At 35.0% G+C, this 13,368-nt stretch overlaps 1 protein-coding gene across 2 annotated transcripts; it reads right to left on the bottom strand.

Moving 5' to 3' along the window:
- Positions 1–4,701: 4,701 nt before the first annotated feature.
- Positions 4,702–13,087, bottom strand: LOC146132938 (uncharacterized). Of its 2 annotated transcripts, XM_083397293.1 has the most exons (11): positions 12,952–13,087; positions 12,682–12,736; positions 11,298–11,347; positions 10,652–10,764; positions 8,328–8,439; positions 8,128–8,268; positions 7,907–8,028; positions 7,283–7,393; positions 6,467–6,614; positions 6,166–6,287; positions 4,702–5,535 (listed from the first exon to the last, which is right to left on the bottom strand). In XM_083397293.1, exons 1-11 carry the CDS (start codon positions 13,057–13,059, stop codon positions 5,436–5,438), a joined length of 1,182 nt encoding a protein of 393 aa, XP_083253419.1. In that variant the 5' UTR covers positions 13,060–13,087; the 3' UTR covers positions 4,702–5,435. The 2 variants fall into 2 exon arrangements, with proteins under 2 accessions (XP_083253419.1, XP_083253420.1); XM_083397294.1 differs by lacking the exon at positions 6,166–6,287.
- Positions 13,088–13,368: the final 281 nt, after the last annotated feature.

Here is a 13,368-nt window from a genome sequence, read left to right as displayed (position 1 = left end):
TTCGATAGAACCACGTATAACACGTATCGTATGATATCAAAAAAGCAGCAGCAAATTGCTCATTTATTTCAGGTTAAATTATTTGCTTTATATAGTTGCATACTTTTGTCGCAATTACATTTTGGGTTGATTTTGATTTTTGAGGGTCCACCGGTCCGCAAAATTGATTTTGAAATTTTACCGGTCCGTATATGCAAAAAAGGTTGAGAACCACTACATGACATTTCGAGTCGTTCCTACAGCACGGAGCAAAATGAACGAAAAAGTTAGTTATGCACAAGCGGCGGGCGAAAGTGCAGTGAGAAGACCTAACTGCTTAAGAGGAGTCAATCAGTTTTAAAGAGAAGACTTGTGGAAGTTAATGAGAGAGGTTGACTTTTCTCTAAAAAAAATTGGAATTGCTGAAATGAAATAGACTCTAGTAGATGTGACGTAGGCTGTACGACGTACGTATAGTATACGTCAAGGGAAAATGTGAAACCGAATTCAAGAATAGTTTGGAGAAGTCAAAAAAATGACACAAAGAAAAGAAAACGAAGGTTTGTTAACGCGAATGAGGATAGCAACAATGAATAAAGCGGATTTAGAAAAAATCCAATACCAAGTTATATACGAATGAACGGTTGTGAATTTTATGTTATACTACAACCACGGACAAAAGATTAGCCTATACGTATTGTGGCGAAACTGGCCGAAAACAAGCTAATTGCGCTAAGCGAAAAGCAGATTACCCACAGCTTCACAGTCAATTAACCAATGCAGCAACTCAACCGCCGATAATTGCGCCAGGCACGATTACCAGCTCATCAACGCCTCTGCGCTCAAAAGCGGGTGACCAAACTGCAGCGCAACCGCCTGATCATCAAAACGACTCACTGCCCGGGGTTGAAGCAATATTTGTTGACAACCAAAACAAAGCGGATTCACGATTTTACAACTAAAATCGTCCCGAAAGCGACTCCGCAACAGTCCACCTTCTCTCCCCGACAGTAAATCAAGAAGCTTATAAGCGAAGTTACCATCTCACTGGATTGCCCAAATTGTGGGACTCCCACTCTATAGCTTACGCCCTACAGCGTTTATTTCACCCATTTGTGTACCTAACTAAAATTAGGTTGATATGGCACTGAAAAAACGGGTTATAAAGTCCTGATCCGAATACAATATGAGTAACATTAGGTATAGGCCTAAGCCTAAAGATGTGGTTCAAAAATGTAGAGAATGATTTTTTAATTGTAACTCTTATTTTGTGACGTATTAAAAAGCATGCAGCTAGTTAAAATATGTAAAAATAAAAAATCAACGTTTTATTTAATTTCTATCATTTTTTCATAAAATTTCGTAGCCTACATAGCATTAGGCCTACTTGACCCTGTAAAATACAAGTTGTGGCGTTATGCTGTGGAGTGAACCGTTACGGTTCAAAAAAATTGGCCCAAAACCGGTTCATAAATTTCCGGTTCGGGTGAGGTTCGACTCCCTGTATTAAATAGTCTACCTATTTACGAAGAAACAACAAACAATTAAAACATTTCTGATTAATTTTACAAATATTTTGTAAGTGAAAAACAATAGGCTAACTAATTGTTTTGCTAAACTTAACCGTTCCACAACGATAGGTCGTTTTGTGGAAAGTCTTGCTTGCGAAATTAAAAAAATACTATTGTAGTTTGCTGGCCACTTTCACGAATCTTTTATTTCCTAATAGGCCTAACATGTAGTCAGGGGAGGCAGGTGAGGCACTGCCTCACATGTCAACACCTGGCAAAGCAAAAATTATATCAGTTATATCTGTACCGCAAATTCTATTTTCTATACCTAAAGCGTGCTTTATTTTTTCTCCTTCTGTTGTATTATTCATATCAAGCGTTCACGCGGTCAAAATCATTGAAATACGCAAAGTGACAAGTGAGGCAGCGCCAAGCCGTGCCTCTCTCAGATCACAGAAGTGCTATGTACTGCATTATGCGTGCCTTTTTCTTTCGCCAATTCTCTCGAAAAAAAAAACATGAAGAACGATTTGGACTCCAGCCATAAGATCGAGATAAGAACAACCTCAACGTCAGAACAAAACACAATTCGGAATAAGGCCAAAATAGGACAAATACCTAATGATATTACTAACGTCTAAATCGGAATAAGTCATAAATCCGTCAGAATAAGACCTAAAAGGTCAGAATCAGGCCTAAATAACACTTTAACTAACCCCGAACCCCACCCCTAAGTACATCACTAACTCCCCTAATAATTTCAACACTAACCCATTTTCAAACCCCACCCATTACCCACCAATAACCCCAAACAGGACCGAAAATCCGTTGCCAAAACAGCGGCGCCCTGGCGGCGCTGGCCAGACTATGGCGTCCAAACCTTGGAACCAAAACGGCCGATGCCAGACCGATGGCCCCCGATCGTCCCATACCCTCTATCCACAGATTCTGGCGTTATTATGGCCATTTAGGTCTTCTTACGAAGAATTTAGGCCCTATTCTGATGAATTTAGGACTTAATCCGATGAATTTAGGCCTTATTCCGATGGATTTAGGACTTATTTCAATGAATTTAGGCCTTATTCCGATGAATTTAGTCTTTATTCCGATGAATTTAGGACTAATTCTGATGAATTTAGGCTTTATTCCGATGAATTTAGGCCCTTTTCCGATGAATTTAGACCTTATTCCGACAGATTTAGGTCTTATTCAGACGTTTTTGTACTTATGCTGTACGGGATATTACTCAGTAATTGGCTGTATTATGTCGTTTGTCTTAATACTATGGTTTTATAGATTTTTCTGTTCTAGGTATTTGGGCTTTTTAGATCTTATTGTGTGTTCCCAACGATTTAGCTCTGATTTGAGGCATGCCTCAATTGTGACGTTCAGCTATGAAACCTTCTTCGTCCAACTTGAATGCCCGCACGTGTAAAGCCCTAAAGTTGAAGTTATAAATAAAGGCAGACCTGTTGCAAATTTTAAACTTTTGCATCATACGACTGGACAAAAAAAATAACACGCAACTTTTAAAGAGATTGGTTAAAAAGGAGTAGATGCGTAGCCGTCATAGGCGTAGCCAGGGGGGCCATGGCCACCCAAAAAATTATAAATATTGTAGTTTTGTAGCTTTTATGAGCAGTAAACTACCACAACAGTCGATCACAGGCATGCCACAGCTTCAATTGTCATACACTGTTACGTCATAAACAATGTATAGTCATTAATACGTTTTCTATATTAATGTAGTTTTACTACTTTTTAGTCGTTTTGTTTTTGATCTGTGAATGGTTTTTGAGTTTATTTATTTTTTTATTAGTACTATGCCGTTTTTGTGGTTGTTGAAGAAAAACGTGACTCGAAAAAATGTGTGCCTCACCATCTAGGAACCTCACCGCACGTCACTGCATGTAGTTGAAAATCAATAAACGTAAATGTCAGATACAAACGCTATAATTCAGACCTATACAATTTTTTATCGATCAAAAGAACAATTTTAACCAAAAGTTGACTTAATCACCTCTTGTTGGATGATTATGCGTAGAAGCAAAAAATACACCAAAAACGAGGCAAACTTATTTGGCAGATTTAACTCTGTATATTTGCTTTTTCGCTTATATTTTTTTTAAAAGAGAAAAATCCTCCAAAAGCATATATGGTAGGCTTAGTAGCCCTACATATGACTGTAACACATGGCTCTGAAATAAATGGGCCTATTAATTCATCACAAAAAATAAATAAAAGTTATCCACCGGTTTTGAAGCGTCGGTCTATTTAAAAAGATCTTTCCTTTTGTTAAGTTGGAAGCAAATTGTGTCATAACTAGGGCCCGCAAAAGTCAATAAAGTTAATTTTTTTTAAGGACCTCATCTGTCCACGAATCAAAGAATAAAGTTGTTTTCAGCACCTTAAGGGTTTATAGGTTAAAATAAAGTTAAAATTTACAATAAAGTTAAAAAATTTTAATAAAATATTTGCCAAATTATGGCTTTTGACAAAGTTTTTTTGTTTCTTGGGAGTAATTTTTGTAAAAATCGTCGTGGAAGCATTGTAAACCAGGAACTGCGACACAATTAAACCATATTACCCATAAAAGCATGCAGAATGTCACAATGCCCACTTGGATCAGAGGTAACTTTTATCGCAAATTGTCCATTTTTTTATTTATTGTTACGTATTTAAATAATTCTTATAAAATACTTTATCTTCATAAACGTGGTCTTTTCGAAGATCAACAATTTGAATTTTAGAAATAGCCTATACTGACATTCTGTAATACAAAAATGCCTAAGTAAGCTAAATCTATCCAAAAAAAAAAAAATCCTGATGCACTTTTCATAATCCATAAAACAACTTGACTTTGCGACAAAATATTACGTTTGGGTCTGAAATCGAAAAACTATTATGTTTGGGTAACTGGCATCAATTCAAGGAAGAACTGTAGCCTCTACAAACAAGCAATTTCGTTAGGTTAAAATAAAGTTAAAATTAGATAAAAATAAAGTTAATTTTTTTGTTTTTTTTTTAGGTTAAAATAAAAATGGCCCTAGTCATAACATTTATAACTTAAACTGAAAGATTTCCAGGTGGTTCGAAGTATTAAAGTGAAATCGAAAGACAAATGATTGGAAAAGCAAATTGTGATTTATTCTGTTTTAGGCACCATATTTTGCACAGAAGAAGTGGTGTAATTCATTCAGTTTGACTTTGTAATAAACTTTGGGATTGATGTTCGAATTAGAAACAAAGCACGATTTTTGTAAATGAATTCGAAAATGGGGATATAAAATACCCGAATGATTTAACTGTTCCGTAAATTCAAAGGAACGAAAAGGTTTTGAAAAACAAACTATAGGCTACCTTTATTCTGCATGTTTTGTAAAGGACATTGTGGAATTTACCAGAAACAAAGTTTTCGCTGAGTAGAATGTGGGGCTTTAATTTCCTCAAGGTGTTAAAAAAATTAGGGGAGCCTATCACTTGGGTCTGTAAATACTTTTTGATGCGACCCAAATGTAGAAATTTTAATGTCGTGCTACCCACCTTTGTGTACTAATGCAAATCATAAATCTTAAAAAAGCTATAGATACATTTTTAAAACCCAGAGTTAACTATTTAGCCACCCAATATTTTGTTGTAGTCAAGGGCTTTCATGCTATACAACTTTTGTTTATCAAAGCTTACTCCTCTTAGTTGACAAAATAAAGACAATTTCTCGTTGTTATGTGCCGTACTACGCATTAGTTGAAGTAACGCGTATCTATATAAGTTGTTCTGTAATCGACGAGATTTTACAAAATTATTTTGCAAAAATACCCAATTGTTTTATACATCTATAAAGCAACATATGTCATTAGCGCACTTTGTGTCGCACAGTTTGCACATCAGGCACAACTTGCAGCCGCATCCGCTGCTCAAGATTTTTCCCACTCATAAAACCAACTTTCAATATCCACAATTAGAGAACGTTTCAAGTGAGGATGGTTTTGGCAGCCTCTCTTGAAGGAAACGTATCATACCCTGCACAGCGAGCATAGAAGATTCCCTGGAACAAACAAATATGATTAGATTAATCCCTGTTTTTTCTCCTGTGTCCCCTTTAAAGATCTCACGATACACACTGAACCTACCACCCCGGAAATTTCCGTGCATCCCCATTAACATTTTAATAAACCAGTGGTTAAGGCACCGTAAAGTAATCTTTGATCCAGTACACGCAATTATAAAAAAAACACGTTTCGCTATATTTTCATTCAACACAAGTTTCAAACTTCCTTAACAATGTTGCAACCGGTAGATCTATGTACAGCCAGGCTTTGGAGCCGGAGCCCCGGAGCCGTGCATTTTTAACGGAGCTGGATCCGGAGCTCTACGTGAAAATCAAATGGAGCTGGAGCAGTTGTTTAAAAAAAGCTACGGCCCCGATGTATTTCATAAGATGCTATGCTACTACCAATGGCTAAATTTACATAATCTAGCAGCAACCCTTCACAAAATTAAGAAATTGTTGCCTTTTTAGCAATTTAAAATTTACGCCTGCTCCAAAGCCCTGTTAACATATTAGCACTTGCTAGAATATTTAAACCGCGTAATACTAGTCAAACTACTTTTAATTTGGAATAGTTGATAAAACTCTTAAAAGATGTGACACATATTGCTTGAAAGAAAAACAAACTTTCGATTGTAGTCAATGGCATCGTTGAGGCAAAAAAACTTTAGAGGCTGCATCGAACGCATTAGAACCTCGTTTCTTCTCCAGTCATTGTTAATCGATAAATACTTTTGATGCGAAGAGAACTGAAACGAATAAATTGCTTGAAACAGAAATACATAAAACATAATTATGTATTCCTTTTTTAGTAACGAAATTGAAAGGTTAAACTAGTTGGGATGAAAGCAGCATATACTTTATTGTTAAAACTTTTGTAGATTATAGGGGACACAAATCGACATTAAGGCCTACACTGAAAGCACACCGGCATGTTTTGCGTGGGGATCTCTTGGCTTCTCAGATAGGAGAAATAAGCCAATGGGCCCTGCACGTCGTTCGATTGCCTAAATTGATGCGAGGAGGTGATTTCGTAGAAAATTTTTAACTTCTCTTGTAACCTTGTCATGAAGGATCTGCAAAGGTAAAAAGTCCACATAATCTTTTATATGTCTTCCAAGGAGTTGTTTTAGGGAAACGATTTAGATTTGGTATCGGCGGGACATTGGAAAACTTACCCATTCTATAAAACGTATTTAAAATGGAAATACAAAAACACCTCTGTAGGGACTCTACCTCTGCCTAGCGGTAACTTTATATGCCCAACGATATTCCTGTGGTATTCTATATATCGCCTTCTTCCTTTATCTGCTTATAAGCTCGGTACCTACTCTTCTCGTCTAGAGACCGCACTGTCTCTTGTCTGAGACCACACCTAACTTTATCTGGTCTCCCTTGCTTCTCCTCAACCCTATTCTGTGATGGAATAAACGATACAAGCTACTTCGTAGTCGGCTATATCCAAGTATGGTATGCCCTACACCTCTAGTAAATGGTTTTGTCGAATTCAGTGAAAAAAGTTGTTGGAAGTTAATAAGCAAAGTTTTATATTGTTTCTTTAAAATACTAAAAACAAAAATAGCCCTGATGACTGCGGCATTACCGCAGGTATACTACCATACCTCTTGTGAACACATTGATTTTACAGTGTTCTAGTAAAAGACTATTCTGTGTGCAAAGATGAAAAAAAAGTTTACCACAAAGCAACGTTTCACAACGGCTGGATTAAAAAACAAGAGATTACCTGTTAATGAGGTGCGGAACATGAGCCATCTGGTAGCTAACGCTCAGTTTAAAATATATTTTAAACAAGTAAGCCACGTTCAGCACCGAGTTGTAGTAAATGTCATCTGAACTAGAATTTAAGAGAAGAATTAATTTCACGACAACGCTTGGGCAATCTAGTTTTAGCAAATCGCCTTTATACGCTTATATCGCCTTATAAGGACTCTAATAAAACGACCAAAATTAGAAAAGAGCACCTACGGAAAAAAAGGAAATTTGTGAAATAGTGCATGACGTCGCTATGACGTCAAAGGTCGTTTTAATTATTTAAACCTAATTGAAATACCCTTTTAGACTTGTTTTTAAATTATACAAACAAATGACGTTATAATGACACAAGCGTAAATTTTGAGGAAAAAAGTGTATCGATACAGAACTATTTCAGCTATACAGATATAGATCACGTGTAATCTTCCTGAAATCTCTCAAGCCTTCTGAGTATGTCAACGAGCAATACCTAAATATCATGTCCCCCACCATAACAATCTGGGTTACAGTTTAACGAAAGAGAAAAAAACAACATTATTTTAAAAATATGGTAAACATATTTTTTTAAATCGTTTATAGCCTAGATAGCTCGTACTCGTGAAGTTGTGATTTCGTGATCCGTGAAACCACTTCGTCCATTTTTTCTAATCCTGGTATTACGTTAACGCTGTAAATCTTGTATCCTCTTTTTTTCGTGTAGAAATCGTCAAACACTACCTTTAAAAATGTTTAAAATCTCGCTCATTTTTTGGTGAAAAAATAGTTTAGGTATACAGTTCAACAGGTCAAAAAAATGAGCTAAAATAGATTGCATACGGGGGCTCCCAATATGAAATCGTCGTTGAAGTAAAGAAACTCTTGGCTTAGTCCGGGAATTTTGTGCAAATGAGCTTCGATCGCCGGTGAGCTAAATGTTGGCAAATGCGAAGAGTTGTCGAAAACCTCTGAGTGAAAAACCTTCCAAAGATTTAAAAGAACGGTTTCGTCAACACATTTTTACACAACCAAATCCTCACCATTTTAACTCTCGGGTTACTTGTATTCAACCAGCAGGGAATCTGGCCGTTTGTGACGACATAAACATTACGGATCCATGGCGCGTTGACCTCAAGTGACCTCATCGAATATCTGATTTACAAAAAGTTGTAGAATAACATATGTATCGCGAATTATTTTAACCTGAAAGTTATGAGAACAGTCTATCGTACTATAATAGCTAGGGATTTAGCGTCTAACGTACGCCCTGAACAATAAGCAGTTGAGAAACATGTGAAAATTTTATTTTACCAAGTTAATAAACTAAAAATTTAGCAAGTTCAATTGACACCTTCGCCACCTGACATTTTTTGTATTTTTGGTATTATGATGCTAAGATGTACTTTCTATTTTAAAAATATTATCGGGACATCAATATATATTTTATTTTAAATTTTAGTACGTTTTACCCGTGTGTATGCCCTACTATCACCAAACAGACTTAGGAAAATTTGTTGGTTTAGCAAATATTTCAATCAAATGTGATAATTCTACTCAAATTTGAAAGGGGCCAGAGAAACAGGTTAGACTGATGACTGATTACTAGGGCGATTATTTTTTTACCTAAAAAATTATAAATTTTGACAAATTTTGTCCTAAAAATATATTTTTTGACAAAATTATGACCTATAAAATATAAATTGAGTTAAACAACATATTGCTGTTTGAAGTACTGCACTAGTGGCTTGAAGTCGTCAACCATTCGTTTTTGCTGTTGCGCAATACTCCTGGGAATGGTAGTTAATATTTTTGTCTTTAAAAAAAAAAGTGTAAAAATACCAAAGAAAAACAAGACGCTGGTTGATTTAGAAAATGTTTTATAAACAATTGAAATAAAAGGTATAAAAGTTAAAAATAGCAAATTACTGTTTAATATATTTGTCCAAGTCAGAGATACACACTTGTACAAAGCAAAATCGAAGTTCGAGCTTAACCTGGTGCGATATACTAGGTCTGGGTGTTTTTTCTACTCGCGTATACCCTATATTGCTATAGTGAAGATACAATACCGTTAAAATGTCGTCGCATATAACTTAAATGTTGACCCAACGTGTAAATTTTGACAAAATTTTGACTTTTTTGGACAAGTCAAAAAATAATCGCCCTACTGATTACCCTGTAACTTTTCCCAATGGGATTATGTTGGGCCCGTTAGAAAACGAGAAGTTTTATTAAATAAATAAAAAAAGTTCGAAACGCTATAAAAAGTGCAATTTTGAAGTAATTAGAAAAATGTGTGAATTTTAGGACATATTTAACCACAGTCGCCCTAATTGGCTTTTGAAACGCGATCTTCACGATAGATTCGCTACCGCAATGTTCTAATTAACTCTACCTTAGTTAGTACATTTAAACGTTAAAACAGATTGGTTGCTATTTGCTGGGTGTTTTGTGGTTGCCTAATGAAATAAAGCTTTGAATGGAATGAATTTATTGGTTTTAATATTTAATTTTTTCTTCTTACCATGAACTGAATTGGACTTTCTATGGCTATTTTATGAACCCGGACTTAACTTGCTATTTGTAAAAATTACTTGACTTGTACTTTACTCATGTTATTTTGAAATTATCATTTTTAATGATTTGTCTCACATACAGTATAGATAGGAAACCAATGTTATAAGTTTAAAAAAACATATAAACACGGTGATTTTTGCATAGTCGAGAATCACTAAGAATGTCTTGTTGGGAAAAATGGTTGCATAACGGTTGTGGTTTTATAATTTAAAAGCAAATTTTTTGGGTGCAATATTGGTATTATATGTAGGGGGTTAGGCAGTTTTCCACCTGAGGTGCGCAACTGCGCAGCACCATCGGCATTTTGTCCTTTGGCAAACGGTATAACTTTTTCAATAAGCATAATATATATAGTCTTAAAACAATTTGTCAGATTTTAATCTAATTGAAAATGCCTAAAATTTCTCTTCAAGAGAAGGGCAATAGCAATAATCTGTAGCAGGAGCTGAACAATTCTGGGCAAACAACTCTACCTAATTTGTTATCGTTGCTGATTCCTGCCCCAAAGGCTTTATATGGTCACAAATTCTCAGGGCGAGATCGCAAAATACTGATTGGCAATAATTTATTAGTTAGAATAAGTCATTTGTAAAGTCCTTTGGTTTGAATTATTTGTAAACATTTTATTTATATTCTGTAAACATTTTTTTGTCGGCACTGTACATAAAGTGGTTATAGGCAACATTTTTTTAAAAATGCACTCACATGGACCCGCATATCAACACACATTAGCGCGCACAAAGGCAAGCTGTGTTTACACACTTACATATGAGGTAAATATACTAACCGCAGCACACCGCTATCGTAAAACCGTTGTTCTCTTTTGTCCATTTCCTGCTTTCCTAACGCACGAAGTGCAAAGTTAATGGAACGTTTAAACTCTGGGTCGGAACCGTTGACCTACAACGAAAGCCAATCTGTTAAAAGATTACATAAAATCAGGGTTGTCAGATGGCCAAAATAAAAAAGCCAAATTTACCTAAACAAAACAAAAAAGCCAAATCTAATTCCAACTTCAACAAGCCTATTTTTTTCCTGAAACAAATAAAAACAGCAATATATGTTTATGCTGGTACATTAAATTTCTCTTTTTATGGCAATTTTTCTCAATTTTTTCATTTTCTATATTTTTCTCTTTTTGTGATTTTTTTGGCAATTTCTCTCTTTTTATGCTAGTTTGATTTCTGCCTAGCCTTAATATACCACTAAAATTTTTAAATTAAACAAAAAATTCTAAATTTTCAAATTTGGCTTTAAAAAATCCTAACTGGTAACCCTGCATAAAATGGTATAGTTTTCCCAAAATTTTCGTTTCATGCCTTGCTATTCAGGAGCTACAGATATAAACCTTTTGTAAGAGAAGAGAAGTTTTATCCAATTGCAACACAGTGTTTGCTATAAAAGTGTTATTAATCGAGGTTTTGTCAACTCACCCAAGTATAAACGACGTCAATGCTTGGAATGTCCGGAAAAAGCTGTTGGCCTGTATGGCAGTGGGAAAAAATATAAAAATTATACTGCAATATCAAATAACTAAAATCCTACCAGTTCATTACTGCAATCATCACTGTTACAGTGTTACATATATATAGTCTGGCGTCATTATAATTCATTTTAACCGATGGTATGCGAAGCTCGTTTAGATGAGCCATACACATTTACTGAACTTTTCTGAACCAAAGAAACCCTATTAGTGTTTACGATAAACCTGTTTCGAAGTAAAAGTAATTTGCAAGAGGCATTTTTGTTATTCGTCTACTACAACTTTTTGTGCGTCAAAAACTCTTAGCAAAAATGGCCACTTGTTAAGAAAGTTAATAAAAGTAGGCCGTGGCGTAATCAAGGTTTCAAAGATATTAGCTATTTAATAGTATTTGGAATTTTTGAAACCAAACATTATATGTTTCAAATTTATTTTGAGTTTATACTGATACGAAAGTCACCCGATTACCAGTTTTTGAGGTTGGTGCGTTTATAGTGATCTGTTTTCTGACCTATGTAGGTACAAATAAATGTCAAAAGTGCACAAATAACAAAATAATTACCGATTTATCACATAATAGAATGGTAACTAAATCGTGAGCGATTACCTCTAAAGGTGTAATTTGGTAATTTTTTATGGCCATTTTGAATAATGAAAGGAGATGCTGTCTTTGATAACTAAAAAGCAAAAATTACTGTCCAGTCTTCGATTGTTTAAATTTGTTTTCTAACTGAAATGTAAATTCTTCATTTAATAATTGGTTACAGGTTATACCATACAGTTTATAAAAAGGCCTCTGTAAATTAGTATTGGTCTACCATCTACCTCAAAGAAGGTACACCATCATAAAATCACAAAAAAGGTGCGGTGGCCACTGTTGACATTTTATATTTTTTTAATCGCTTTTAGTAAATACAACGTACAATAGATTTAAATTTTTTGATAAATATACTGGTGGAGTGAAAGTTGAATATTAGGGTATGTGTTTGAAATATTTTTGGCCCCAGAGCGCAAATATGTTCCCGCGACCTGATTTATTTTTATACAGTAAAAATTTAAATTATATTTTGCCCGTCGGTAAAAAGTTACATATCCCTATACTTTGAAAGTTCCTATACTTTGAAGTTCACAAACTTCTCAAAAAATACTAGCCTATAGTTGCGTATTCATCCAATACGTATTTTCTATTTAACATAATGCTGTGCTGACTAAAGTCGTTTTAAGAGCGACGCAAAATAGAAAAATATGGCAGTTTATAATAGAACACTTAATTTAGCTAGCATCGTCAAACCCAACTTGATCGACAACCGAGTAGGCCTAGTTGTTTGACTGACTGTTTCGTTCGTTTTCTTTTGCTTTTTCGATTCGGTGAGCGGTCACTTTTATACGCTGCAAATACAAAGCATTTCAAAGGCAAATCATTAAAAACAGGGAAGAACACGCTTGTTTGCTATAGCATATACTAACAGATAAAAAATTTCTTAGCTTAATAAGCTATATGGGACGTAGGCAATAGACGTATTAGGTATACGTGAATAGGTGAACGAGTTGCTGGTAAATTAATACTGCGATGTTTTAAAATATGCACAAATTGTTAAGCTTACATAAGTGCGTTCCTTTATATATTGCATGGAGTCAGGCATCCACATCCAGCACGTCACAAAAGTCGCCCCGAGAAGCAAAACTGCAACACCAAGTACACAGCTTCTCATCGTATTAAAGTTACAAAAACGTTTACAACAAAGCTATTTTTTGAATAACAAAACACAGCATTTAGGACAATGGATCCCAAATAGGGGTACACGGACCCACATAAGTCAGTGAGAAGGTTACAGGGGGTCCGCGAGTGCACTGAAAACTGACAGAAGTATGTATAATAGATAGTGTAGGCACTAAAATATGATATAACCGTAATATGTATTAAATACTTGTTTATATGTTGTGATTTTTTTTTAATTTCTGTTGATCGGGTGTGACGTTTACCAACATTCAGAGAATAAGATTACATGTTAAACCATAGT

Source organism: Ascidiella aspersa, chromosome 9, assembly GCF_963924565.1.
Source record: "Ascidiella aspersa chromosome 9, kaAscAspe10.2, whole genome shotgun sequence".
Lineage (NCBI taxonomy): Eukaryota > Metazoa > Chordata > Ascidiacea > Phlebobranchia > Ascidiidae > Ascidiella > Ascidiella aspersa.
Note: the sequence above shows the minus strand (reverse complement) of the source record. Positions and strands in the feature narration are given on the sequence as shown.